The 27,644-nt window shown below is 39.6% G+C and overlaps 1 protein-coding gene across 1 annotated transcript; it reads left to right on the forward strand.

The window, feature by feature from the left end:
* Positions 1 to 1,112: 1,112 nt before the first annotated feature.
* htr1fa (5-hydroxytryptamine (serotonin) receptor 1Fa) lies at positions 1,113 to 24,582 on the forward strand. The gene is made up of 2 exons (XM_075478748.1): positions 1,113 to 1,223; positions 19,746 to 24,582. The coding sequence occupies exons 1-2, from the start codon at positions 1,153 to 1,155 to the stop codon at positions 20,941 to 20,943; spliced, it is 1,269 nt and encodes a 422-aa protein (XP_075334863.1). The 5' UTR covers positions 1,113 to 1,152; the 3' UTR covers positions 20,944 to 24,582.
* The last annotated feature ends 3,062 nt before the right edge of the window (positions 24,583 to 27,644 follow it).

Raw genomic sequence — 27,644 nt, forward strand, 5'->3', positions numbered from 1 at the left:
TTAAGTGTGTTATAATACACATTAAATCCAAGCAATTGATGGAAATGGAGCTCAACATGTCAGGCTGCAACTTATGATTTCCTTAGTTTATTCTGAAACTCAGAAAGCAGTGTCTAAAGTCAAGGACACTTCATCAGTGTTTGCTCTGTCCAAACAAAAATAATGGAAGAGGAGTGATGAAACAACTGGCAACAAAGTGGAACTGTGAAAATTCTGTCTTTTCTTCATGAAAAGTGACATAGAAACAGTTTGTGTGAAATGCTACTTACTTCTTAACTAATAGAACAATACTGCATAGGCTCTATACATTTTGTATGTCAAAGTCTTTTTAAAAAAGTAACCAGTAGCTTGCTTTATTTATTTGATAATATATGAAGGAAAGTACCCTACAATGTTTTCCTATTGATATACAAGGGACTGGAGCAAGATACTGGTCTAAACACATGTACCTTGGTTTTGTATGTATTTAATCAAAGGTTTAATGCAATTTGTCAATATTCTTTCCAAAAATTCAACAGAATTCTCCATTGAAGGGCAATTTTTTTTTTTTTTTTTAATTCCACTCCAGAGCAGCAGGACCTTGGACATCTCTGGCTTATTTGGTTTCAAAATTGTATGACTCGTGCTCTGCTTTAACGACTACCGCAGTGGAAGGAGCATGCTATTTACCACCTTATGAGAATGAAAATGTTCTGAGCAACAGCTACATCCTCAGATATAAAACTGTGTGTACACTAATGACCAAGTAAGAAGCACTATAGTGATGTAAACACATTAATGAAAGAGAAAAGTTTAGATTAAAATCATGTTTCTGGGTGTACCTTTGAGCCTAGTTCCATCACAAATTCCCAAATTAGGCTACATGAATAATACATGGCGAGACTGAAATAAGGTCACACTCAGGTCTCTGTATGAGACCTTTGATGTGCATGCGACAATGTTCTCTTTAAAACATCCTATTCAAATGCAAAAGAAAAATGCGCGTCTCCCTTTGCCGTGGCTGTTTTTACTTAACTAGTCATCACACCTCCCATACTGACGCACCTCTCCTTGCTCTGTGGCCAAAAGGCTCGCTCCCGCGAGCGCGCGTTTCTCCGTCAGCACACCAAACGGGTGTCGGCGTAAACGACGGGGAGCTGTGAGTGAACATACATGGGGATTGTAAAAAATCTTCTCGTGCTGCCGGGTTTCGTCAGTCATTTAATTACTGGAGCGGAAGCCGGGTAAGTTTATCCTCAGCAAGTTCTACATTTACTGAGCGTAAGGTGTGCGAGTCAATGGAGCGAATCTGAGAAGTACTTTCAAGACAGAAACAGATTTTTGTGATGGGTGCATATTTGGCTCTGATAAGGTTCATGAAAAAAAAATGTTGTCACGAATTTGACCTTGTAAATATTGATGAAACACTTTTTTTTCAATTCATAAGCTTCGCTCACTTTACCTTTTTTTCCAAGCATAACTATTTTCTTACATGTAATTCGACAAAGTAGCAACTAAATTATCCAAAAGAGTTTAGCACAACGGGGACTTACATCTCTACCATACATTTTACATTTATGCGTCTGAGTCGTTGGAGTTAAGACATAAGGCATCATAATTAGAGAGCGATTTTAATTATGCAAGAGAGAAAACAAATGGATATACCTACTGCTGTTACAGTGAGTATTGATTGACTCTTGCACAGACCTCATGAGTGAGCAATAATGAGGAAATCTTTCTATTTCTGAGAGATCCATCTAGCAAAATCTCATGTGGCTGTGTGCGTTTTGTTGTGTGTCCAGTATGTCCAAATATCTGCTCAAGGCTGAGGTAGATGTTTATAAAAGTACGGTAAGCAATAGATCCTCCAAATACCTGATGGAATTCACTTGAGACTATGTTTTGCTGCAGCGAAATGATTCTTTGACTAACAGGTTCACTTGTTTTATTGGACCAACCCATGGAAGATCCAACTCATAATATTACATGAAGTGTGACATGGAGGAGAGTGAGTGTGGTTGAAAAGGAGAAAGCTTTGCATGTGAAGAAAATGTGTGCGTGTGTGTGTTTGTGCGGCAGAATTTGTGCCGGATTTATTTACAGTCGGAATAGGGTGGGATAAAGGCAGTGAGGGAAACACAGAGTTGAGAGATTTGAAAGCAGATGTGCACATCTGACTGTGTGCATGCACTCTATCGCTAAAGATGAAGAATAATACTGGTTCGTTTGTCAAAATCAATGATTAAACTAAATGAAAATGTTTTTTTAAGATATCTGGTATCAACAATTAAAAGGTGTGTGCGCATAACTGTATGGAAATTGTCACAGGAAGATTATTATCATGGAAAAGTTGCGGACATGGTTCAGATTATATCACATAAACACATGTTTAATGGGAGAGAAAGAAGGTGGAAACAAAAAGTAAAATGAGCTTGTCATGTATGCAGGGCTTGTCTTGTTCTGCTGAATTTCCAATTCCTACTAACCACCCTGCTTTCTACAGAAACCCAGAACACTAAGGACATTTCATTTTCCTGCAATGGAAATTGTTATTGCATCTAAATATGCATACCCAAGGGTACTAGAGTCATATCCCCATTCAGAAAGTCGAGAACCCTCTCGTTCAATTATTTGAAACATTGAAGAATGGCGGCTCTCTTTAGCCATGGAGACACATTTACTTGTGGTACTTAATTAGACTAGGGGAGTTATGGTGGAAAGAGAAATTATGGACACCAATGATGAGCAGCAGAGTCAAGTCAAGGACATGTCGTGGCTCTTGATGGTCTTGGGCCTTGCAGGAACAAAGCAATCAGTGTAGCTCATTCGGTTTAGCTAATGCAGACTGGTATCGACTAATACCAAGTATCAATCTGATAACAGTGGTTATTCTCTCCTTTCCCTGGTAAAATTTACATATCACATTAAATGTAAGTAGAATAGTTTAGTATCATTTGTTTACGCTCAACGGGAAACTGCAGCTTTTTGATCGTCAGTAGAGATATCATTGCAAACGTTATTTATATTCAAGATAAAGTTAGACATAGCAGGGTCAGTATAATGTAATCTGATAACAGTAGCGATTGTATTGTGGTAAAGTTGTGCTCTTATTTTAAAATGTATTCACATTCGATTTATGTTCATTGCATCTCACTGGTGACTGTACTTGCCTCTAAGCACATTATTTCCCTTAAAAAGTCAAAATTGCTTCATATAGCTTTACCATGCTTGTTTGCTGGTAGACAGTTGCAAAGAAACAACCTCCATTTTTTTAGGGGCTAGATGGTGGATTTACAGTCATATTTCTCAGATCTGCATTCCCTGCATCATTCACAGTATTCATAATAATCTTTGATTATAAATTCCTTAACAAGGTTAAAAGCCCTTTTGAGGAATGAAGTATTCAGAAAAATCAACAAGAAGTGAAAGGCAAAAGCAAAGAGAAGTATTTAAACAAAGAACATGAAATATAAGAAACCCTAGAAATCATGACATAATAAGTGTGCAACAGTAACAACAGAGAAACACATCAGGGATTCACAAAAGCTCTCCATCCCACTAATTCACCCTGAGTGCATTGTGTTAGAAAAGATAAAAGCATCTTTACAATTACATCTGAATAGGACGTTAATATTTACACACTGACCTTAACATTTTGCTGAAAAATGGGAACATTAGAAGTTCTAAGAGGTTATATCAGCAATCTTTAGACTGCACATTTTAGACTATTACTACATTAGTTTGAAGTATAAATACTTTGGTAATTCTGACTAATCAACCACAACTTTGAAAAGAAAATTGGCAACCGAAAAACAAGCAGATGAGTCACAGTGAAGGTGTAGGAGATACAGCGTGTTTTCTCTTTTGTACAATGACATAAGACTGTCACTTTTTGTTTATATTGTACCGAAGTTGTTTGTCCAGAGCTCTCCTACATCAGACCGGTCTTGACCTTAATTCAGTTCAGTTTACATTGTACCAATTTACAGCAACGGTCATCTCAGGTCATTTCATAGAGAAAGTGAACAAGTTCAATATACATTCCAATTTAATTTAGTTCATTATTGTCCAATTCAGTCTGGTTCAATTAGTTACATTCCAATTCGGAATTAAAGTATTCAGAGCAGTGGACTTCCTATAAGAAACCTCTTCATCTTCCTCGACTGGTTGGTGGGTGATGGGACAGGACCGAGACAAACGCACAAAAAATCCCCCAAAAAACAAAAGCACCTGGCCAAGAATATACAGAAAAAAAAAAGGAAATAGTTTTGTCTACACCTCTGATACATAATAGTTTCAGAATTCAGGCTTAAAAATGGTAAGATTACATCATTTTGGTAAGTTTTGTGTAGGGTGTTGCATCATGTAATGGGCACTGTGACCAATGAGGAATGTAGTCAGTGACCATGTAGTTTTATAACCCAGGCCATCTTTTTTTGAACATCTAAACGTAACAGTGATCATCAGTTCTTACTTTAAACCCCTAACCCTAAAGGCGGTAGCATGGTTGCCGCGTCTGTCACGGCGGTGTCGCACCGTGACGTCAAAATGACGTATCAGGCCTGGCGCTTCCCTTGAAAAGACGGCGCAGCGCGTTGTCGTGCACCAGTCGATTTTTGTTACTTGGCGGCGCCGAGCACAACGAACCGGATGGACTGTTGTGAGACCAGGCTCAGTGAGGAGGTGCGTTTGTACAGACAGCTGTACGAAACTGCAGTGAAACAGCACAGGGAGCACGTAAACTCCCAAAACTGGTTCACAGAGATGGGCAGAACTTTGGGGAAAGAGGGAGAGTTCTGTAAGAATGTGTGGAAGAAGCTACGGGACAGATACGTGAAGGCAAAGAAGAGGGCAGAGACTCTGTTGATGCCGGGGGCTTCAAACCTTCACCTCTTTTAACTGAATTAAAAAATTAAAATGATCCGAAAACTGCAGCAGTATCATTAATTACAGTATTCTTGCTCTTGACAGCGGCATTGTTTTCTTCTCCACTTTCGTGGTTGTAGAGTAGAGGTAACCTTCACGTAGCAGCGCCACCTCTGTGACGGAGAAAATTGCAACTACTGGCGCGCAACGACTTGCGCCACTATATAGGGTCCTATGGCGGGCACGAACTCGTGACGTCATCAACACCGCTCGCGCGAGCGGACGCAGCAACCATGCTAGAGCCTTTAGCCTTAATGGGTGGGAGTGACGTGCAAAATTGAGTAATCACAGACAGGATTTGAGCCACTGAAAGTCTCACTAGAAAGTTGGGTGCTTAACACCACCTACCAACACTGTTGTTCTCCTCTTTTTTTGGATATAGTCAAGAGTGGCAGCTGACGACATGTTCTGTCGCTTTTATGCAATTTTTTATTCTCTATTGGGAAATTGCCTCAGATTGTTGCCTGGGTCGATGTACATATTTTGCAATGTGTTATGAAAACACATTGATGGAAGGTAAGGATAGCAGAGTGAGGAGAAGTGCTCAATGCATCATAGGAAGTCCTCCAGCAGCTCAGGGTCACCCAAGCCAACCCTGACAATAAGACTTATCGAAAAAGGAAATTGTAAGCCTAATCTTCAAGGAAGGGATGGTTTCTGTCCATGTTTAAGAATTTAAGAATTCTCTCTATCTAACTTCATTAGGAAATGTTGTTACTGTCATGTCCCTGAATGACCTACCAAGTCAGTCAGAGAGAGATTGGCACATCTTTCCATATGTATTTCTTAAAAAAAAAATTGTTTAAACTTAGTTAGCTCTTCCCAATCCCCCCTGCCTTCTAGCAAATCCCCAGACACTTGGCTAATATTCAGCTTTTCACTAACTTTCCATAGAGGCAAGTCAGTTCCCATGCAGTCAAATCAGTTGAAATACATCTTACCGACTGATGATAGACAATGGAGAGAGGGGTTCTTGAAATCTCTGTCATTTTTCTCTGTCTATTGTGAAAAGAACTGCTAAATTGCTTTTCAATTACCCTGAAAAAGCCCAAGCCCCCAAGAATTAGTGTTTAATTAGCTGTCACCACTCCATGGTAAATGACTATTCAAATTAAAGGTTGCTGCCAAGAGGAACCACATGCTAGATAGTTCTTGTTGTTTTATCACGGGTATTCATAGACTTTTGAAGGTCCTTAAAAGACAGCAGAGACCAAACACAGTAACCCAACCACCGGCCCCGTATGTTTCATTGTGTATGTGTGCTGGTGAGAGAAATACTCACAGTATCAGTAGAAGAGACAGGTGGAGGGAGTACCGAACGAATTTGCTTGTACCAGTAGCAGAAATGAATTCAGGAGAGTACACAGTAAATTAATCTGTAAAGGTGAGCTACTGACTCTGAGTGACCTTTAAGCGTTAAAGTGGTACATTTTTAAAGGCCATAATTCATCTGGCCATATCTAATACTGTAGAGTGGTCCCTGTTGTGGACCTTGATGGCATCTTTTAAGAAAGGAAATCCTAATGGAACAAGAGAAAAAGCCTAAGCCTCCTCTAGCAGCACCTAGAGGCTATAAAATCCATTGCAATAAGGGTTTGGGAGAATATAGAACACATAGCACTTGCTTTACTGTTGGTCCCAGAGCTTTGTGTACTGTTAGGAATTAAGGTTGGGAATTCATTTCAAAGGTAGAATGGAGAGAGGAGCATGGTGTTGACTATGTCCATCCAGCTATCTATTTTAAGCTCCTGCTCACCTTCCTGAAAGTCCTCCAGAACCTACACATCCTTCCCAAAGAAGATAGTCTTTCCTGAGAAAATAACCCAGTTTTCATAACTTGAAAAGTCATAAAGTTTACCTTGCAGAATTTTACTTTGCAGCACATAAGAGGAAAGAAGCATTGGCTCAATTCCCCAATTTTGCAACAAGTGGTCTTTCATTGGCAACTCTCTGCAACCATTTTCTATTTGGTTCATTTTGAACTTAGTTCTGTGCAGTTTGCTCTATATCTGCAATGTCTAAACACTGAAGATCAACTCTTGGCATTTATGGTAGTAGAAGGAACTCCACATTGTTTTTCCATGTGATAAAGACAAACCACATATAAAGCACAAACAGACAAAAGACCGGCAAAGGGCCAGTTTCACACGTTCAAACATTGCAACAAGGCAGGCCAATACAGAAACACTGAAACATGCTGCACAGATGAGACACACAACAGCACAAAGTGTTTCCATAAACACAAAAAAGTTCCAGGCCACACTATGAGAAAAGTACTTTCGAATGCTTTGTGACTTTGCCCAAAAATAATAATAATAATAATTTTTTATTTTTATCTTAGAAGTGTAAAAAGTGTGTCCTTGGCTGGGAGGTCAATTTTTTTGTGGACTGGGACAGAGATCAGATTAAGATGGTCACTTTGGTAGCAGGTTCTATGTCAGATGATATAAGTGATGTCCTTAGTAGGTTCTGATGTCTCTGTTTTTTCCTTTAATTGGTGAGTTCGTACATTTATGAGCGACGTGTTTAAAAAACAGCCAACAAGGTTAGTTTTTGTTTGTAGAAATACCCATGTTAATGAGGAGAAGGTCTATGTTTTCTCTTTTCTGGTAAAATCAACTGGTTGTAGATCTATAATACCTTTAAATAAAGTGGAGGTTTATAAAGTAGCTCCTCTTACAGTTCGAGCTGTAATTCTCGATTCATGGCCTCAGAGATGATGGCACTAATGGCGACATGCATTTATTTGTTACAATTTCACAAGAAAATGACTGAAGTATTTTGCGATACAATGTCCGAAAAGATCGGACAGGTTTTTCTTTTTCTTTTTCTTTTTGTCTTTGGCTTCCAACATTGTTACGATCTAGTGGATGTGCTGGATGTTATCTTTTCGTTTTCTCTTCACATTCAGAATGACAGCATGAACTGTAATGCCGTTTATGACGGTGCCCTTAACTCACTCGGGTCACCGACTTTACAACCATCAAGCCTGAAGCAGATTGGATGACCGTTGTCAAAACAGGATAACAACAGACAGATGAGCAGACGTACGGAGAGCAATCTTTGGAATTATTTTTATGGACAAAAAAAGTCTTATTATTTGTTAATGCTTTAGGTAAGGTTTGATTCATTTTTGCACAAAGACAAACTGGTTAGGATAAGTGACCAAACCATGCAGTCAGGGTTATGAAGCAAGGGTGAGTTCAATTTTTGACAGCTTTCAAAATATAAAAAGTGTTATTTTTTTGGCTGAAAATACCACGCCTAAGCTGCTACTAAGAACATTTGTGTTTACAACATGTCATCTCCTTCCCATCTGTCAAGCATTGATGTATCTCTTAAAAATAGATCATCGGCAGAACCAAACAGCAAGCACATTGGCCCGTGGATACCAAGAGCAACTAAGATGTTTTTCTTTGCTTTCTTTTATTAAACAAATGTTGGCAATAAAAGGTTATGTTTATATTTAGGAACATTTTTTCTGCACCTTTTAAAAGACAAGCACACTGACATCACAGTGTTTATAGCTAAATTAATAGGACGGTGAAAACAAATCTATATCTCTAAAGAAATTAGATGCAGGGGTAGTGTACATCTTTCCCCGCATACAGTATATGGAGTTATGTAAAACAGCCATTGAATAGATCAACACAAAAAACCCATCCCACAGCAGAATCACTATTGCCACTTACTTGTCATCTGTGAAAGATAATAGTTGAAATTCCAGCTCTTCACTTTGATTAGTAAACACAAAACAATCTACACTCATTCTCCCCACTAAAGAACTGGCCTTGTGTTTTAAAGACAGCTTCAAAAGATCTTTTTTGTTTTGTCTTTGTGTGCCTTTGATTTGCTTTTGTGTTGACTTTTGAATAGGCAGTGTTTTGTCTACAGATACAAAACATGAATGCTTACTTTCTAAATTTGATTTGAAAAAAATCAAAAGGTCAAATCTAATATGATTATTGCTTTTCAAGATGGGTCTCAAGTCAGGGCTCATTTGTAGGCCTGTCATTAATTGTATGTACTATAAGCAAATTGCTTTAAAATGGTTTTCAGCGGTTTGAATACAAATATCCTATTAGCTTTCCCCAGTGGACCTCTTCAGTTTAGGTTGAAAGCTTCGGTTAAAACGTCTATTGATTCCCTCTGCTAGTGGTTCAATTGTAGCTTAATTTTAGCGAGAAACACAAGTAGTTTGAGAGATCTTTATAGACTAGCGAAGACAAAAATGTTGAATAAAATCTGAATACTTGGTCAATTATGCTTCAGAACTGATGTGCCCAATTTTTTGTGCCCCAGCACAGTCATTTGTGTGAGATTATTAAAGATATATATCATTTTCAGTCTTGTTCTCTCCTATTGTTTGCTCTTGTCCATCACTCATCCCATGAGAATGTGCCCTGACCTGAATGACCCATTCCAGCTGCACTCAAAGCATCAACTTTCGATGTGTGGGAGGGTTGCACATGCAGGCATGATAATGTCATGCATCAGTATTTCTATTTTGTGGGTATAAGAGTCATGTTTTTACTATATTATTATTAGAGTATTTTTACCTCTTCCAGTGTGCAGAAGATTATTTATCTCTAATTCTGCTCGACATCTTTGGAATGCATTATCAAAAAGAAAATTAACTTTGTATTTTCTGTGTTTATAAGTCAAAAGCCCCTTTCACACTGCGACCCGCTACCTTAGCGGGTCCAAATAGCACCTTCGACCCGCGTCGAGCAATGTGAACGCTTGGCGTGTTGGTGACCCGTGTCGCCTGAAGCCGAGTTCAGGGGGCGTTGCCTAGTGGCAGAGCGTCACACGAAACACATAAAATGCTGGGCGTGTACAATGACGTAGGCACAAGCCATGCGTCGGAGGTAGGGTTAAATACACCTTGAGGACTCGTTTTTGCAATTGTATATGCAGTTCATGGAGATGTTATTTTACGGGGTGTGGATGGTTGCAACGTGGGATGCCGCCGAAGAACATATGCGGAGAATACAAGAGCACTATAGTCCCCGAAATGTGGCGGTAAATAACGTCCTCTGCTGAGGAGCTCGCGGACCTCCTTGTCTCCCCATTTGGCCATCTTCAAAAATGTCTCGAACTTGATGTAGGCTAAAACAGAGTAAAACTTGTCCTCACCTGTCGCTGTTGTTCTGAATCAGCTGTCCATTCTGTCTTTTAAACTCCTCACGTCACGCCACGCCCACGTCCAACCTGCGTCAATTGCGTTCACACCAAACTCGGGTCGGCAAAAAGACTAGGGTCCGACGCGGGTCGAAAGGCGAGTCGAGTTGACGCGGCAGCCCGGGTCGGCAGTGTGAACGCAACAGCGGACACGCTAAATTCGCGAATTAAACGCGGGTTATTCGGCAGTGTGAAAGGGGCTACAGAGAATACAGATTCAGAATTCATTCATTCAGGCATTGGTCCCTTTTGCATTAATGTTGTATAAATTTAGGCAACATTGGGCAGAAGCAGCTGAAACTATCACTTATGAATTAAACCCTCTCAGTGTCATTATGTTTAGGGTTTAATGTATTAATGACCATAGTTGTTATCAGCTTGGCAACACATAGTAATCTTTGACTTCACTTTTGGACACCATTTCCACTGTCACTGCTGTTTGTCAGAAGCTGTAGCACCCCACCCAAAAGTCCTTATGAAGGTAAATCCTTAGCATGCAGTTTAACATAAGAAGTCATATCAAAATTCATACTTTTCTTTCACATAATTTGGCTCAAAATACTGTGCAGTTTCTGCTACAAAATATTTGACAGAAAATACAGAAAAAACATACTCGTGGTGCATTGTAAGTAGTATATATGTGTGACTCTTTTCAACTTTATGTATTGCCATCACAAAATGTTATGGGAAACATCAGAATGTCCATTTAAACAAGACACTAATGTGTTTAGTTGCCGTCCAGATATTGGAAATGAGTAAATGTGTGAAAGGGACTTTTTAATAGCAATCTGAGCTTGTTAGTTGCAAACACAAACTCCCCTTTAATCTCCCCTATAACTTCTTAAGTCTGTGTGAGATATATCCATTGTTACTGTTTGTAACACAACATCCAAACTCGATAAATTGTGACCACTTTAATCTGCTGCGGAGAGACAGCAAGCAGAATGAGGAGAAGGAGCAATGATCCTGAAAACAAAGCAGTGAATCGGAGAAATAAAACATTCCTATCTAATCAGTGGTCCTTGAAAGGCTTTCACACTAGTATTCTTAAGTGCTTATACAGAGCCACACCACAGTGAATACTGCTGAAGCACACTTCCTCCTTTCTCTGAGTGTTATGTAGTCAATGCTGCAGCCCCAACACTGCTTCAAAGACGGACTTTTATACACTTTTCACAGCTTTATCAAATCTGTGAAGCATTCAGAAAATTTATGTTTATTGAAACCAAATGTTTCTTTGAAAAAAGTCTATTAGACTTAAAGTATCAGGTGTGTTTGGACAAATAGGGCTTCAGAAGAATCTTTAAAAGCAGCACATTTGAAATGACGGATATGACACACTATCCTTATTGCACATATAAAACATATTGCGCATTACTCATATTTGACAGATTACAGATATAGCAGCTATCACACAACCAGTGCTAAAATAACATTATAATTATAAATAAGATGAGAACACCATAACTCCATTTCACAACTTGCAGAGCCTCAAGCAACACTAGGTTACTTTTCCACACAAGCCCATTTGGTAGTGTTAATGAGCAGAATTTCTTCTTAAAATGACAATTAAAACACATTTCTAGTTTATTTTTAGTTGCCTTTTGTATTTATGTTTTGTTTTGGTTTAAAAACCTGACAGTTAAGAATGATTTACACACAAAAACATTTTAAGTAGAAGTGTTGAATGCTTTTTCAGAGCACTCTACAAACCAGCCTTCATCAAAAAGTGCAGTTGTGCAAATTCTCAATTTTTCTCTGTTTCCGTAGGGTTAAGCGTAGAGGCTACACAGTGGTTACAAACAGATTTGTAGATGACTAACTGTCATACGTTTCAGAATGTCCGATGGGGCAAAAAGAGTAATTATATTTAAAGTATCTTAGCACAATGATGGACACAGATTATTGCACCCTGGACTATCTTTTCACATAGCCATAGCCACGACAGAGCCTGACAAGGGGTTTTCCTTCTATGTAGCTTATTGTTAGCTTTGACATTAGCTGTAATGTTATATCCTCATATGTAAGTCGCTTTGGATAAAATACATAAACATATTAATTAAAATTTGCACTGAGGTGATGTTTAACATTGAACACCCAATTCCCAGCGTTACATTACCTGCAATAAAGTGTGAAAACTCCAGTCACAAATTGTACTGCAACTGCTCTGTATGCATCTGATGAGTAGTTGAACCAGTTCCATCAAATTCAATCCACACATGGCATCTTGCCAGCTAATACTTCTATCTGCATGAGCCAGGTAGAGTGAGCTGACGGTGACATGGTGTGCATCTGCTTTGCACAGATATAATCCAGCTGTGGCACACGTGAACTGCTACAGAAAAGTTTAAAAAGGGGATACAGGTCAATAAGTGGGAATGGGGACTTTTGCGAAGTGGGAACAACTGTAATTTAGCCCTCTTAAAATGATGGAAATTATATCACTAAATGCGATACTCCTTTGAGTATGAGTCAAAATTAAACACATACTAGCATATTTTATTACCCTTGTTATGGAAGCATGCAACGTTTCTCATGTTTATTGACATAGAAATTGATCTTCTCTACATTTAGAATTAGAGACGTTTAAAGGTTGAATAAAAAAAAAACATGCGCAGAGCAGACAAAGTTGGACAAAGAAATGAATGAGATTTGCTATGTCCTATACGTAATTTATTCTGCGTCATTCTTGTGCTGTCAGTCACACAATCAGCCATGCCACTGCTCCCCTCCATCACAACAGCACTTGGCAGCTTAACATCTTGCCAGGGCCAGGATATGTTGTACTCCACATGACAGATACAGCCACCCTGCTCTTTTAAGAGGAGAAATGAAGAGAAGATAAAACATGTTCTGACTGAATGTTATAGGGATGTCTCTTTCTTTTTTTTAAAAAAATTTCCCTCCTAGAAATTAGATTAAAGTTGACATTAAGAATATAGAAATGTGTATAGAAATTATTACAAAGTTCAGCTTTGTCTATATTTTCACATCTGCATATGTGGTTGGGTTGGGCTCTGAAGACATTGGTTGAGGTCTGACTAAACTATATGGCATCCATCTTTGAAAGTCAAGGAAGCATTTTGAGATGTTTCTGCTTTGTCAGCCCACTTGTATTCACTAATTTCTAAATCTGTTGCTTGTAGACTGCAGAGGCATAATTATTCAATCTTACTGCAGCTTGAGTAAATCTGTTAATATTAGATAATATAGAGGCTGTTAATTTAAACTTTGTAGTGCCAGTGGCTCACTTATCTTATCACATCCTATCCACAATGAGCAGATAATGAACTGTGAAAATAATGTAGAAACACAAAAAAACAAACTAGAAAGCTGAGTCAGTGAATGAAACTGCCTTTACAGTTTGCTGAATCCATGTAAAGCATAATTTTTTTTTAAGAATAAGGTTCATAAGATTCATGCTGCCTCAATGGAGCTTATCTTCAGATGGCCTCGAGCTGAAAAGCTGCGCTTTGGAACATTTCAGAACGAAAGCAGATGATTTCTTTGTTGAACATGGTGACAGCCTGACGCTGTTGCATACATCAATCTCTGCATATACATACTTGGCCACACAGGGACACACTAAAGAACATTGCCCATACCGTTTGTCTGATACACATTTTTGCACAATCCCAGAGAAAATCTTTTTTTCTGATACACAGCTGAGAACACATCAGTGTCGCGGTAATTATCATTTATCTTTCTTCTCAAAGTAATCTGCATACTGTTAGGTTTTATTCCAAGCTCATTCAAGGATAAGGGATGTTGTTTCTTGCTGTTTCTGAATCATGGCTTAAGAAAAGTACTGCCACTTCTGTTATCGCCATACCGGGTTTTAACATATTTCGCCAGGACAGAGCCACTAAAGGAGGTGGTGTCGTGTTGTATGTTAAAGACCACCTGCAATGTTCTGTTTCTCTGTCAAAATCTGTTCCTAAGCAGTTTGAACTGTTAGTGTTAAAGATCATCCTGTCTAATAATTTTTCTCTCTCTGTTGCTGTCTGCTACAGACCACCCTCAGCCCCACCTTGTTCTCTAACTGCACTTAGTGAGCTTCTGGCCCCACACATCTCCTCTGAGTTTGTTCTTTTGGGCGACCTCAACTGGGACATGCTTAACCCCCCAGATTTGGTCACTCAACAATTTGACGCCCTAAACCTTTACCAAATTATGTCAGAGCCCACCAGACTCAATCTGAAATCTCCTTTGTCTGCCACACTGATAGACGTTATCCTCACTAACGCTCCCAATAATTATAAATGTGGTGTCTTCAGTCAAGATCTGAGTGATCATTGTGTTATTGCCTGCACTCGCTCCAGTTCATAAGTTAAACACCCTCCTGTGATCGTTTCCAAACGTTCCCTGAAGAACTTCGACCTGGAAGCTTTTCTTCATGATACTGCCGCTGTGAACTGGGACATATTTAACACTTTCACTTCTATGGAGGTGGCCTGGTCTTCCTTCAAGTCGACCTTCAGCCAGATCATCAATAAACATGCTCCACTCATAAAATTACGGATCAAGGATCGTTTTAGTCCCTGGTTCTCCCATGATTTGGCTGTGCTAATCCACCAGAAAAACACACTTTGGCGGATAGCTCGCTCTTCCCAGGCTCCTGCTGATTGGCTCGCTTTCCGGCTTTGCAGAAATAAATGCACCCAGGCTGTCAGAAAGGCCAAAATCACTCACTTTTTGGACAAATTTGCTTCCTGCGGCTCAGATGCAAAGAAGTTCTGGAAAACGGTTAAATCTATGGAAAACAAGCTCACTCCTCCCCATCTTCCCAGTGCATTGACCTTTGGTGACTCTGTTATCACTGATAAGTCTCGTATGGTCTCACTTTTTAATCAGCACTTTGTTAGCTCAGCTCCTGTTTTCTCTGCCAAGCCTTCCAATGCTGCTCCGTCATCCTCACTATTAACTACACCTCCTTCTCCTTCAGACCCATCACGACTGCTGAAGTCTTGAAGCATCTCTCCAGCCTGGACCCCAGTAAGACAGCTGGCTCTGACGGGATCGATCCCATGTTTTTAAAAGCTGCTGCCCCGGTTATCGCAGCTCCCATCTGTCAACTTTTTAACTTGTCTCTGGATCTGTCCATCTTTCCTTTTGATTGGAAATTGGCTCTTGTTTTCCCCCTTTTCAAAGGGGGCATCAGCTCTGACCCCAACTGCTATAGGCCAATTTCCATCCTGCCGTGCCTGGCTAAGGTTCTTGAAAAACTGATTCCTGAACAGCTTAGCCTCTTCTTATCTTCGAACAACATCCTGTCTGACTTACAATCAGGCTTCCGGCCTGGTCATTGATGCACCACAGCCACTCTGAAGGTCTTGGATGACATTGTTTCCTCTCTGGACTCCGAGCTGTCCTGTATCGCTGCCTTCATTGATCTCACTAAGGCCTTTGATTCCGTCGTCCATCGCATCCTCCTTCATGCTGTTGGTTTGCCAGCTACCTAAGTCACAGAACCCAGCAAGTAAAAACTGAAAACATCGTGTCAGCCCCTCTCACCATCACCAAAGGAGTACCTCAAGGTTCTATTTTAGGTCCATTGCAGTTCTCCATCTACATCAACGACATTACAAAAAGTGCTGGCAACTCCAAAATCCACCTATATGTTGACGACACCATTTTGTATTCAGTGGGCCCTTCTCCCCACTCAGCGGCAGCCACACTTCAACTTAGTCTCACCTCTGTTGAACAGCATTTCCATAGTCTCCACCTTCTCCTCAATACCACAAAAACCAAATGCATTATCTTCAACCGGAAACACACTTCCCCTTCTGCCCCAAAAATCCTCTGTGCTGGCGGCTCTGAGTTGGAGTTTGCGTCCTCTTATAAATACCTTGGCCTCTGGTTGGACTCCTCCCTCTCTTTCACCACCCACATCAAGCACCTACAGTCTAAAGTCAAAGCTCGCCTGAGCTTCCTTTACAGAAACAAGGCCTCATTCACCCGTGCAGCCAAACACAAACTTGTAAAAATGACCATTCTGCCCATCCTCGACTACGGTGACACCATCTATAGAGCAGCTTCCCACTCCACTCTTAGCAAACTGGACCCCCTCCATCACTCCGCCATCCATTTTGCCACTGGAGCTCCATTCACAACTCACCACTGCGACTTATATAAGTTGGTTGATTGGACATCACTTCACACCAGATGGCTTCACCACTGGTTTATTCTCATCTACAAATCCATTCTTGGCATTACACCTCGCTACCTCTCGTCCCTTTTGCACATTTCCCAGCCTGCTCGTAACTTAAGATCCAATGCCTTCCTCAATTTATCTATTCCCAAAGCCCGGACTGTCTTTGGACGTAGTGCCTTCCGTTTTGCTGCAGCATACGACTGGAACGCACTTCAACACACCCTGAAACTGTCTGTCCTAACCCCAAATCTCTGTCTTCAAAACAAACCTGCTCCAAGCCACAGTTGATTCCTGCACTTGTTAATATGCCCTCCTGCCATACTGTTTACCGTTTGTCTGTATTTTGTTTTGTACTGTATTTATTTATTTTATTATTTTTATTGATTTCTTTTGTTGTGTATTTTATATAACCCCTATTCTTTTAACTGTTAGCTCCTCCTCCCCCTTCCCTTTATCGAGCCTCTGCTCGTTCAGGCTGCTATTGAAAATAAGAATTTCTGTTCTTAATTGCTTGCCTGGTTAAATAAAGGTAAATAAATGTAGAACTTCTCTTTAAAGACTATAATCATAGGCATGAGGACACAACACAAATCTCTGGTTTACTTGACAGTATAATTTGTTCAGGATTAGATATCTGGTTAAGTCTATTTTTCAGTCATTGCAGCATTATGTCTCTTTTTAGCATTGAGCCAGCTGCACCACTCTTGTTATACGTAGTTCAAATGAATTCTCTGAAGTAAGTCTGGTAGAAACACTGTTTTCAACTCCAGGTCTGGCATTGTCACCAGTGCGTCGGGAAAAGTTATATTTCCTTCAGTTTGTGTGTACAATAATTAGAGGTGATTTTTTTACAAAAAAATATCTTCACTTCATCTTAGTTTCTGCGTTTTTGCTTTAACATGAAATACTAACAGTAAAAACATTATTTCTCTCATACAGCAAAGCCTTTGCACCAAGCAAAAACGATCCAGGTGACTCAGTGTGACTAAGAGATGGCCAGCACCCACATCATGATTAAAGTAGTAAAACAAGATTAATCATATACTTCTGCAATTATCTTTTCAGATTCCCTGATACATAATTTCAAGGTGGGGTATGAGATCTTGGAAAAAACGGTTCCTGCAAGCTATATTTTTGAAAATACACAACCTTGCATCTCCCTTCAGCCCACCCCTCAAAACCACGCCTTCAAAACACAGGAACGAATCACGAGTCTGTGAACGCGCAGGGGGGAGGGGTGAGGGGGGCTGACGGTTGATTGGCATGTCAGAATCCAATAGAAGTAACTCTCATCATTACTTCCATTGGTCAGACATTTCCTCTTGCTACACCCTCTACAATGGACTAAAATATTATTTTTTTTCCCAAACATTCTATTTTAATGGGTGCAATGGGGTCGTGAGGATATTTTCAGACAATGTGATAAAAAATGCTCCAGAAAACATCTCATACCCCACCTTTAACTGTGATGATCTCACCAAGTTTTAACATCTTCTGCCTGGAACTCCTTAATATCAGACACAATATCACACCAGTAAGCAACAACTATGGACCAGCAATTCTCTTAACTCGCTCATCTGTGATGTGGCCTTGCTGCCCCACTCACCCACCCACCTCGACCCCAACCTGCCTCCTTGGAATCAAACATTCTCAATAGAAAACTTATCTTGGAGTTTGGATGCCTCTGCCACATTAAATGAAATTACTGCACTTCTTGGGTTTCTATAGCAACAGTTTGCTCTCATGTCTTCAGGATATTGAACAATGCAGAGGAAAGGAGAGCTGCAGTGACAGTCATATCTGTGTGATTTTATTGGAACACAGTGACTGTATGAATTAATGTACAACCATGAGCTACACTTTAGATACATAGGTGTAAATGGTGACTTTTTTAGATTGTGTCTGCTGTAATTGGACATAGATTAATATTAACAGACTTATAATATTCTTATGCCAGTTATTCAATTTATCATTCATTGTGACGGACTGAAGTAAAAAGCCTAATTATTATACTGAAAAAGAAATTAGAGATACAGTGCTGCTAAAAATGTAGGTGATCAGCCTAAACTCACAGGTCCATGTTTAAAGAGGACAATGTATGCAAATTAAATGTGTTTAAAGACAAAACAACATACAATCAGCAGCTCAACTGCATCTGTAGTGATGCGGTTGCCTTTTTACAAAGATACAGCTGAGACACTAATAAATGCCTTTTGGATTTTTAAATGATTAATTGATGTCTTGTGTGTGTGTGTGTGTGTGTGTGTGTGTGTGTGTGTGTGTGTGTGTGTGTGTGTGTGTAAGTACTACAAAAGTTCACACAAAGTGTACAGTCATGGGAGATTTACTTTTGCTTGGAAAACACTCTTTTGGAACTTGATGAATTGTCTCATTGCCAGTCAAGGTTTTCTTTTCTACATATGTACGTCAAGTGAGATATTAGTATAATGCCTTTCGATTGAGGTGTTTGCATGTGTCAAGCAAGGAATGAATAGCAGTCTCCGAATCCACGATTTTTCACCAATCATGGGAGACTAGACTAATTGAAATCAGACCTTAAACATCAAAGAACTAAAGCAAATTCTTTGAGACAGAGGTTGTAAGTGAGGTACGTAAGCAATGTAAAGTTGAACACTAAACATGTGGAACTTTTCTGTCAGGGCACCAAAATATATTTTTGAACTTAAATAAGTAACTTGAGTAAATAAATATGAAATGGAACAGTTAAGTAGGTATTGTTTTTTTCTCTTCGATCTTCTCCATCGTCCCTTTACTCCCTCAGTTTCCCTCCCACTCTACCTTTGTCCCAGGTGCTGAGTGACAGAGGTGAAGTAATGGCAGATCTGGCAGGCAGTGTAGATCTGAGCAGATGCTCTGCTGTACACTGAACCAACTGGGTGCAAAGTCACCTGCGAGTCTTGATAGGTAGGACAGGATTTCTACATTCTTACTTTCTGGGCAACCTTTCATGGCCAAGATAAGATTTTCTAAGCTTAATTATTTCAATTGAGCAGAAGCTTGAACTTTACATGTACATTTTTAAATGAAAATCTTCTTTTCATACACTTTGCTACCAATGAGAAAAGTCAAATTATCATTTATAAGAAAAAGAGGTGAAGAAGTGAATTTCAAGCACCTTGATGATATCCATCCATCCATTGATTTATTCTTTTGCTTTTTCGAGTTGGGTTAGAGAGGCAACAGGTCTTGGAGGGAAACCTAGACACCCCTCTCCCCAGCGACGCTCTCCAGCTTCTCCAAGGTGATCCTGAGATGCTCACTGGACAGAAGGGATAAATGATCCCTCCAGCCAGTTCAGGTCTCCTCCAAATTGGACGTGCCTGTTTAAAGTGATTGACCCTCTAAATTTCATGACAGATTATGGCCAGATAACGTCATACACACATATGTTCACACATATGTCCATTAAGCTGAAAAATAAACCTTTTTCCTGACCTTCCTTTATGTCTAATTCACAACCCTCTTTCCATTTTGTTTGCAGAATGGATTTCTCCAATTGGACTGAAGGGGCATTTGCCACAAACGGCAGCGATAATGACTCATTTAACACCGCTAAACTCCCTCCCAGTAAAATCCTTCTTACCCTCACCCTGTCTGTGGTCGCCATCCTAACTACATTCTTCAACTGCCTGGTGATCACAGCTATTGCCGTTACCCGCAAGTTACACCACCCAGCCAACTACCTCATCTGCTCATTAGCAGTGACCGACCTGCTGGTCGCTGTCTTGGTTATGCCCTTCAGCATCATCTACATCCAGAAGGAGAAGTGGGTCATGGGTGAGGTGGTGTGCACCATCTTTTTGAGTGTGGATATCACCTGTTGCACGTGCTCCATCCTACACCTTGCTGCAATTGCCATTGACCGTTACAGGGCAATTACAGATGCAGTGGAGTACTCTCGCAAACGCACAGGGGCCAGGGCTGGTGCAATGGTGGCAGTAGTGTGGCTGTTGTCCATCCTCATCTCACTTCCTCCTTTACTGTGGCGGCACTACAGCGATGATGCAGAACATGAAGACCAATGCATCATCATTCACCACCACATGGCCTTCACGCTTTATTCAACACTTGGAGCATTTTACATTCCCCTGCTGCTCATTCTCATTCTCTACTATAAAATCTACCAGGCCGCTCAGACCCTCTATATGCGCAGGGAGGCCAGCAGAGCCAGCCGTCAGTCATGCATGACCAATGGAAGCATGATCCCTTCGTCCTACCCTGCTGGAGACAGTGAAGTCGATGGCGGCCCTCGAAGTCCAGAGCCCATAAGCCCAGCTGACAAGTCATTCTCTGAAGCTTCCACTGAGGAAATTCCACGTGAACGGGCACGTGTATCAAGAAAGCCTTTGCAAAGCAAGTCACGCAGACATGAGTCACGCAGCGAGTCTCGTCGAAGCCAGTTATACCAAGGACCTCGGATCTCAGGCTCACGGGAACGAAAGGCGGCATCAACGTTGGGGTTGATAATAGGGGCCTTTGTCATCTGTTGGCTGCCATTTTTTGTCAAGGAAGTGATTGTCAACACCTGTAGCTCTTGCAATACTTCAGTGGAAATGGCAGACTTTCTGACGTGGTTGGGCTACCTTAACTCTCTGATTAACCCCCTTATTTACACAATCTTTAATGAAGACTTTAAAAAAGCTTTCCAAAGACTTGTTAGGTGCAGTCATTACCTCTGATAGCAAATTGTGCATGATCAAACCCTCTCACCATTTAACTTAACTATATAACAAAGATGGACAAAAGCTAGGGGCTTAAGGTCAGATAATACAGAATGAATACTGACCTAATGTGCCTGAGAAAGAATGCTCTAAAAGAGGAACAGTCCCCATTTTCAGACACTCTGTCAGACGTTTCAACACCCTAAATGGCATAAGCTCGGCAGTGAGCCTTGCACCAAAGTTCCACATTGAAATCCAAGCTCTGCTATTAATAGAAGAGCCTAAGATCTCCTGGATGTTAATTGGTGTGTTTGAAGGGAGACTGCCTTGTTAGTTTTGAGGAAATAGGCCAGAGGTGATCTTTTTGAGCTATGAGTTCTGAGCACGAGTGAGCAACCCCATTTAAAGGTCTTGAAACAGCTGACCAGTATTTCTGTTTCATCTAATGACTTCCATGCTGTCAGGTCAATATTGCTGACTCAAATATAGGCTAGATAATGTGTAAAATATTATAGTCATGTGTAAAATATTATTGTCATTATTTTATGACTTCTGACTGTTATATTAATTATTAAGAATAGAACAAAAAATAAAGAAACATGTCATAACATCTTAACAAATTTGACATGTACATGTGGCTTGAGCTTGTTGTTAGGTAAGGATAATGGCATTGCTCTGACTTGAAGTACTTGACCTTATAAAGATGATAAAGATATAATGTGACTATTATGAATGTACGAATGCCTGTTTTTAATGGCCTATGTTTTAATTGATTCAGGTTACCAACAAGGAATGTAGTCAAAGTCCTTTGTCATTATCTGAACAAACAAAATAGTACATGAAAATACCGCAAGGATGAATCATCTTCTTACCTTATAATACAGTCATTCATGATACTGAACAGCCAAGTAGAGTAAGCTTTTTCACTGACAGCGGCAAAGCCAATTCTGCTACTTGAATTGGCTGACTAAAGATGCAGATGGTGTCTGGTAGTAGCAATGGGGTGTACCTATCAAAAATACAAGAGAGACAGGCATTCATTGATGCTTAAGATATGCTGACAGTTGTCAGCTTGTTGTATAAGGCCCCAGAATAACCCTATTTTTAGCATCCATCTTGGAAACACCTCCAGGCAGTTATTTCAAGTTAACAAAACCTGATTTTCTTATGAAAGAAAGGAGAGAGAACCAATGGTCACAAGAGCATAAAATCACCAGTCAGGTATGATTCTAAATGTTCATAAACTTTATGATTTTGTCCTTTTATACTTCAACAGCACAGGTACAAGTTTTCACAACACCATCTTAGGGCTCAGTTAAGTGGGATTTGCCGTGCGTGTGTGTGTATAAGAGGAAGGTGGGGGAATTGATTTTAAGGAGTAAGATTATGACTGCTGTCATTTCACCGACTATACAAAGCTATACCAGGCCTGGACCGCACAGGGAACCCTCTGTTCTGAGTGTGGCAAAGAGCGGATGACGATGAAATCTTTCAGTATCAAATAAAGAAAGGTGGGGTTAGACTAACTGGTGGCCTGTCCAGGGTCCCCTCGCCAGATGACCGCTGGGATAGGCTCCAGCCCCCCGCGACCTGACCGACGGAATCAGCAGGTATAGAAAATGGATGGATGGATGGGGTTAGGCTATATAACTAAAAGAAGACAAAATAATGTTATGCATGCATTGCTGTTCTTTGGCCAGTCTTTTTTAATACCTACATTATGAGAAATAGTAAACACACACCATATAAAAAATATAAATAAACAATTCTTGTATTTTAGCTAGGAAATTGTCAACAGGCTTTCATTGCTGATCTATGCTCTAATTTCAGTTGGTCTGTCAGTCATGTTCAAACTGCACTTACTAGCTTGTCAGTTTAATCTTTAATTTGACCTTGCCGGCAAGCTCAATATAATGAATTTTGTAACAAGCACCTTTATATCTTGTTAAATCAATACATTGAAATGAAAATACAAATTGACATGTAATTTAAGCAGAAAAATAAGATCAATTTACATTAATATTTGAAAAAAAAATCGATCCTTTAGTAAGTTTCTGCCTTATCCATCAATTTATGCAAGATGTACTGTGACTGACATATGAACAGGTTGATCTGCAAGGTGGCTTTAAGGAAACCTTGTATGAAGGAGCACCTGAGTTTTGCCAATTGCTTCATTTGATATACTTTACAGCTGCAATTAGTCTGAATCTATTAGATTTAAAAGTACAAGTGAAAACATATTTTAGTTATATTTTAATTACTAATGCATGTACCAGATAATACAGGCTTGTTACAGTACCACTGAGGATGCAAAGGGAGAGACTTAGGCTTGGGCAGTTACCTAATTCTTTAAGGCACAGAACTGAAAAAAGATTCCAAACATTAAATCAGAGCTTACTTGACTTACTTGACTTGTCTTAATCTCTACACAGCTTTACTTAGAACAGTGAATCACCACTTGCCACAAAATGTACATAACTGAAGAATGATGTGGAGGGGTTGAGTGATTCCCAATGACTCTGGAAGGGGAATGTCGGGGCTGAACTCTACACAACCCCGGTGTAGTGTATCCCCGTGGCCCAGTGTAACTCCTGGGCATTGCCAAATGCTAATCGTCCATGGTAATCCTTTACACATGAGTAATATCCTGGTTGCATGCTTGTCATAACTTCTGCCATGCTATCGTCCGTCTGGAGACTGCCACGACATAGCTGACACTGCCATGAGCTGTGCACATGTGTCAGTACATAATTGACATAATTAACAAAAGCATGGTTGGGCAGTGATAAACATTTTGGGGGCGAAGGCCTTCACGTGTACCATGGCGTAACAGAATTATTCCACTTATTTATTTTACAGATTTTTAAAATACTGTAATGGGTCTCTCCCTTTATAACGTTCTAATGTCGGGATATGGAGAAATTCTTTTATGATCCAGGGTTGACGGGTATATATAATACTGACCCTTTTATTCAGTATCCTAGACAATCGTTTATCTTATTTTCAGCTTTTTCTTAAGGTTTATAACTATGTATTTATCTTTTTTGGAAGTATTAAAAACCCCATCATTCTTCACTCTGCACTATAGGTAGCATTAGGTTAACTGAATGTAAGAATCATTGGTGGAGAAATCCCCATTTTACTCCCACTCAAATACTTGAACTAGAACTCCTGTTTTTTTCTGTCTTCAAGAGAGCACATGGAATATTGATTGGAATACTGTTGATGAGTCAAGAGTGAAGGTGTAATGTATGTCACTGAAATAGTACAAGGTGGGTAATATACTTACACACATCTGTGATGCAGAACAGTAAAATCTGTCTAAATAATGATGAGATGTTACAGCTCTTCTCTGAGTTAAGTAAGTTGTTTATGATATTATATCAGTATATCCCTGTGTGAATGAAAACTGTGGTACTGTAACAACAGAAATTATGTTTCACTGATAAGCCATTTAAGGTCTGTTTATGTGACTTGATGGAGATTTTTTTTTTAATTTTCTGATGTGATGGTGCCCTCTTGTGGTAAAAAGAAAGACTCCATTGTGACGACCAGCAACACCCCGCATCTCAGCCACAGCAAAGAGATTCATGAATCTGGATGTGTGATATTGTTATGTTAGCCTCATCAATCAAACAAATAAAAGAAATTAAATGGTGTGCGTCCTCTCTGTCTCAAACATTCATTAAAAATAAACATTAAAATCACGAAAAATATTCTAATGGAAACATTTAACCAAGATTTTTTTTTTCACAAATGTCTTATATGCACATGACTGTATTAATGACTATAAGACGTCCATGATAAAATGTCTCAACAGTATGGATTACACTAACATATATATCTATATAAGTTATATGTGTTCTCTGTATCTTCCCCACTTTCTTCATAGAGTCAGTCCTCAAAAAAGTAGCATAGAAACCCTGCATCTACTTAGTAGTCAGTGACCAACCTTGTTTAAGGTGGCTGTATAAAATATGCATCACTCCCTTCTCCCTACTACTTCAGACTATTAAAACAAGTGTCAGAAGAAAATCCTCCAGTCCTTTTTTTGTCATGATATGAGTCCAGTCTGAACAAAGCCCAGTGCATTACAATAAACTCCAACACAGACTGGAGAACAAAAACAAAACAAAACACAAGTTTCTTCCTTTCTCCACATCACAACATTTTTATCTCCACCCGTTCCTCCCCACACACTCACACGTGTGCCCCCCCACCCCCACCCATCCACACCCAGTCACCCCAAATATCCATACCTACATGCATAATTCCCCCCAATCCCCACCCCATACACACCAATACCACACACACCCATACCACAGACACAGACCCCCCCCCCCACACACACACACACTTCAGGGTTTCCACTCAGACGCTCCCAGACACCGCCTTACTACTTGCCACTAAAATTACAATGCTTCATATAAGCAATTCCACACTTTTTTGAACTGTTGCTTTTTGTTATTTTCTTCATATATGGTTCCTTCAATACTTAAATAATGTTTCAACAGACGCTTCCATTCATAAAGTGAAGCTGCTACAGGGTTCTTCCAATGTTTTAAAATAGTTTTTTTATAAATCAGGGAACAAAAACATATCTGCCAACCTAGTGGGTATCTTACCTGTTCTGTATTGTGAAGGATGCATAACTGAGGTGTGAGATTAATTGTAACTCTGCACACCGTATTAATCAATTTTTCTATCTCCATCCAAACCTGGTTAATTGCTGGACATTCCCAAAAGGCATGTATTAATGTATCTTCCTCTGTAAGGCATTTTATACAAAGAGCAGAAGAAGAGGGATCAAATTTGTGCACCTTAGATCTCGTATAGTATATTTTTGTCATTAGTTTGTATTGAATGAGGCGTACATTTTCATTAAAAAATCCTCAAGTCCTGCCAATTCTATTCTCTGATTCTTAAAACTATTGAATAGCTACCACTATCATGATTAGGGTCTGTCGAGGCGAGTAGCAAAGTTATTGTCATGCTTAGTGTGTAAAAATACAACATAATTTCCCATAGGAATAGTATAAAAAAGTATAGGCATCAGACAGAAACAAGGCAAAGTGCACTCTCTTTCTCCAGTGTCCAGCTTTGATGTTGCAGACATGAAATGCAATGTTGTTCTCAAGACGAATTGAACCATTGTAGGAAGTAACCAACTAGAATGCACAGGGATAAAGAGCACAAGGCATTCATGCTCCTTTTGGATGATAATACCAGTTGTATTTGTTCCATGTTAAAATAGTTGTAATGTTTGACTAATGGTCTTCGGAGCGCGCATTAAACTGGAAACCTAGAAGCAAGATGGCCCTTTCCTTTCAAAATGTAATTTGAAATGAATAACTAAATCAAAAGCAGTGTTCCATAAATTGTGGCTTAATTCAGTTTCATCTAATTACTTTTATGAAGACGATATATATTAGGAAAAAAAAACAGTCTGGTTTCAGTTCAGCACCTATTAGGTCTATTATTGATCTGCTACTTGCAGTCGACACTAACCTCTGTTCAATCTTGTTCTCAGCTCTGCTGACATCAGCACAGCTTATGATTCAGTGAACCCCAATATCTTAAACACCTGTCTGGGGAATCATGCTGGTGGGAATTATGTGGCTCTGGGTTGGCTTGTCTTTGAATTACTGTACAAGTTAGCTTCTGTAAAGCCTTCCCCTCTTGTGGTCCTCTATTTTAAGAGCGCCCCTAGTCTATCCCCTCCTATTCACTGTTCTAGATACATGCTCCCTTTTGGTAAAATATGCCATGACAATTATTGCTATCGTAATGATGAATATATTTACACATGTTTTGAAAAGCCTAATTTCACAGATGTGTGGAACCACATTGTCAAAAATATTGACTATGTTCTGCTTTCATGAAGTAAGACATTAGATTTGATTTTTTTTGTTTTTTTTTAATTCTGCTGCTCAATGACTTGAAAGAGAGGTTTTCATAGTCATCTTGTCATCAGAAAAGCCAGGACAAACAACATTTGTGTACTCTCCTCTCAATGCTTTATCTAATTTCTTTTTTTTAAAAACACCCACATCCCAAGAGTTATTTTTCTTTTAAAGTGGCCTTTTGATTTTCAGTACACTAATGTAGTCCTTCCATGCTTTAGTCACTGGGAACCATGAGACATTTATCTTGTCTTAGCTTAAGTGCTGCAATTCCATTTTACCAACAGGCAAAACATGAAAAGACTGCAGGTGATACAAAAACTGCTGAGAGGTTTAAGAGAAGCAGTCAAATTATACCCACTCTTGTAGCCCTTCACTGACAGCATGTTTTTTCCCCTCTTCTGCTTTCTTAAACATTAATCTTTTTTTTCTTACATCATAATTGTTTTTATTCGTTTTTATTTGTGATTGTGCGTGTCTGATTCTTTTTAGTCTCACATTCCAAGTTCATAGTTTTCAATCAATACTGCATGGACAGTAAAAGTCTGCTCAAGTCTGAACAGAAATAGACTGAGCGGCGTGTTCCATCTCTTATGCTTACCTCATTTGGCTGCGCACAGTCCATCACAGTGGGTGCCACCTCACAGAGAGTTCACCTTTACTGTTGAATTGACTGTTGTACATTATGAAGAGGGTAATGAAAATGAAACTGAAAAAGAAAATTGTAAATAACCGTAATTATCAAGTTGCCAGGTTGATATTGTCTGCTCATGGGGGATAGGGGTACGCTATGGAACAAACCTGGCAACCGTGACT

This window comes from Odontesthes bonariensis, chromosome 12 (genome assembly GCF_027942865.1).
Source record: "Odontesthes bonariensis isolate fOdoBon6 chromosome 12, fOdoBon6.hap1, whole genome shotgun sequence".
NCBI lineage: Eukaryota > Metazoa > Chordata > Actinopteri > Atheriniformes > Atherinopsidae > Odontesthes > Odontesthes bonariensis.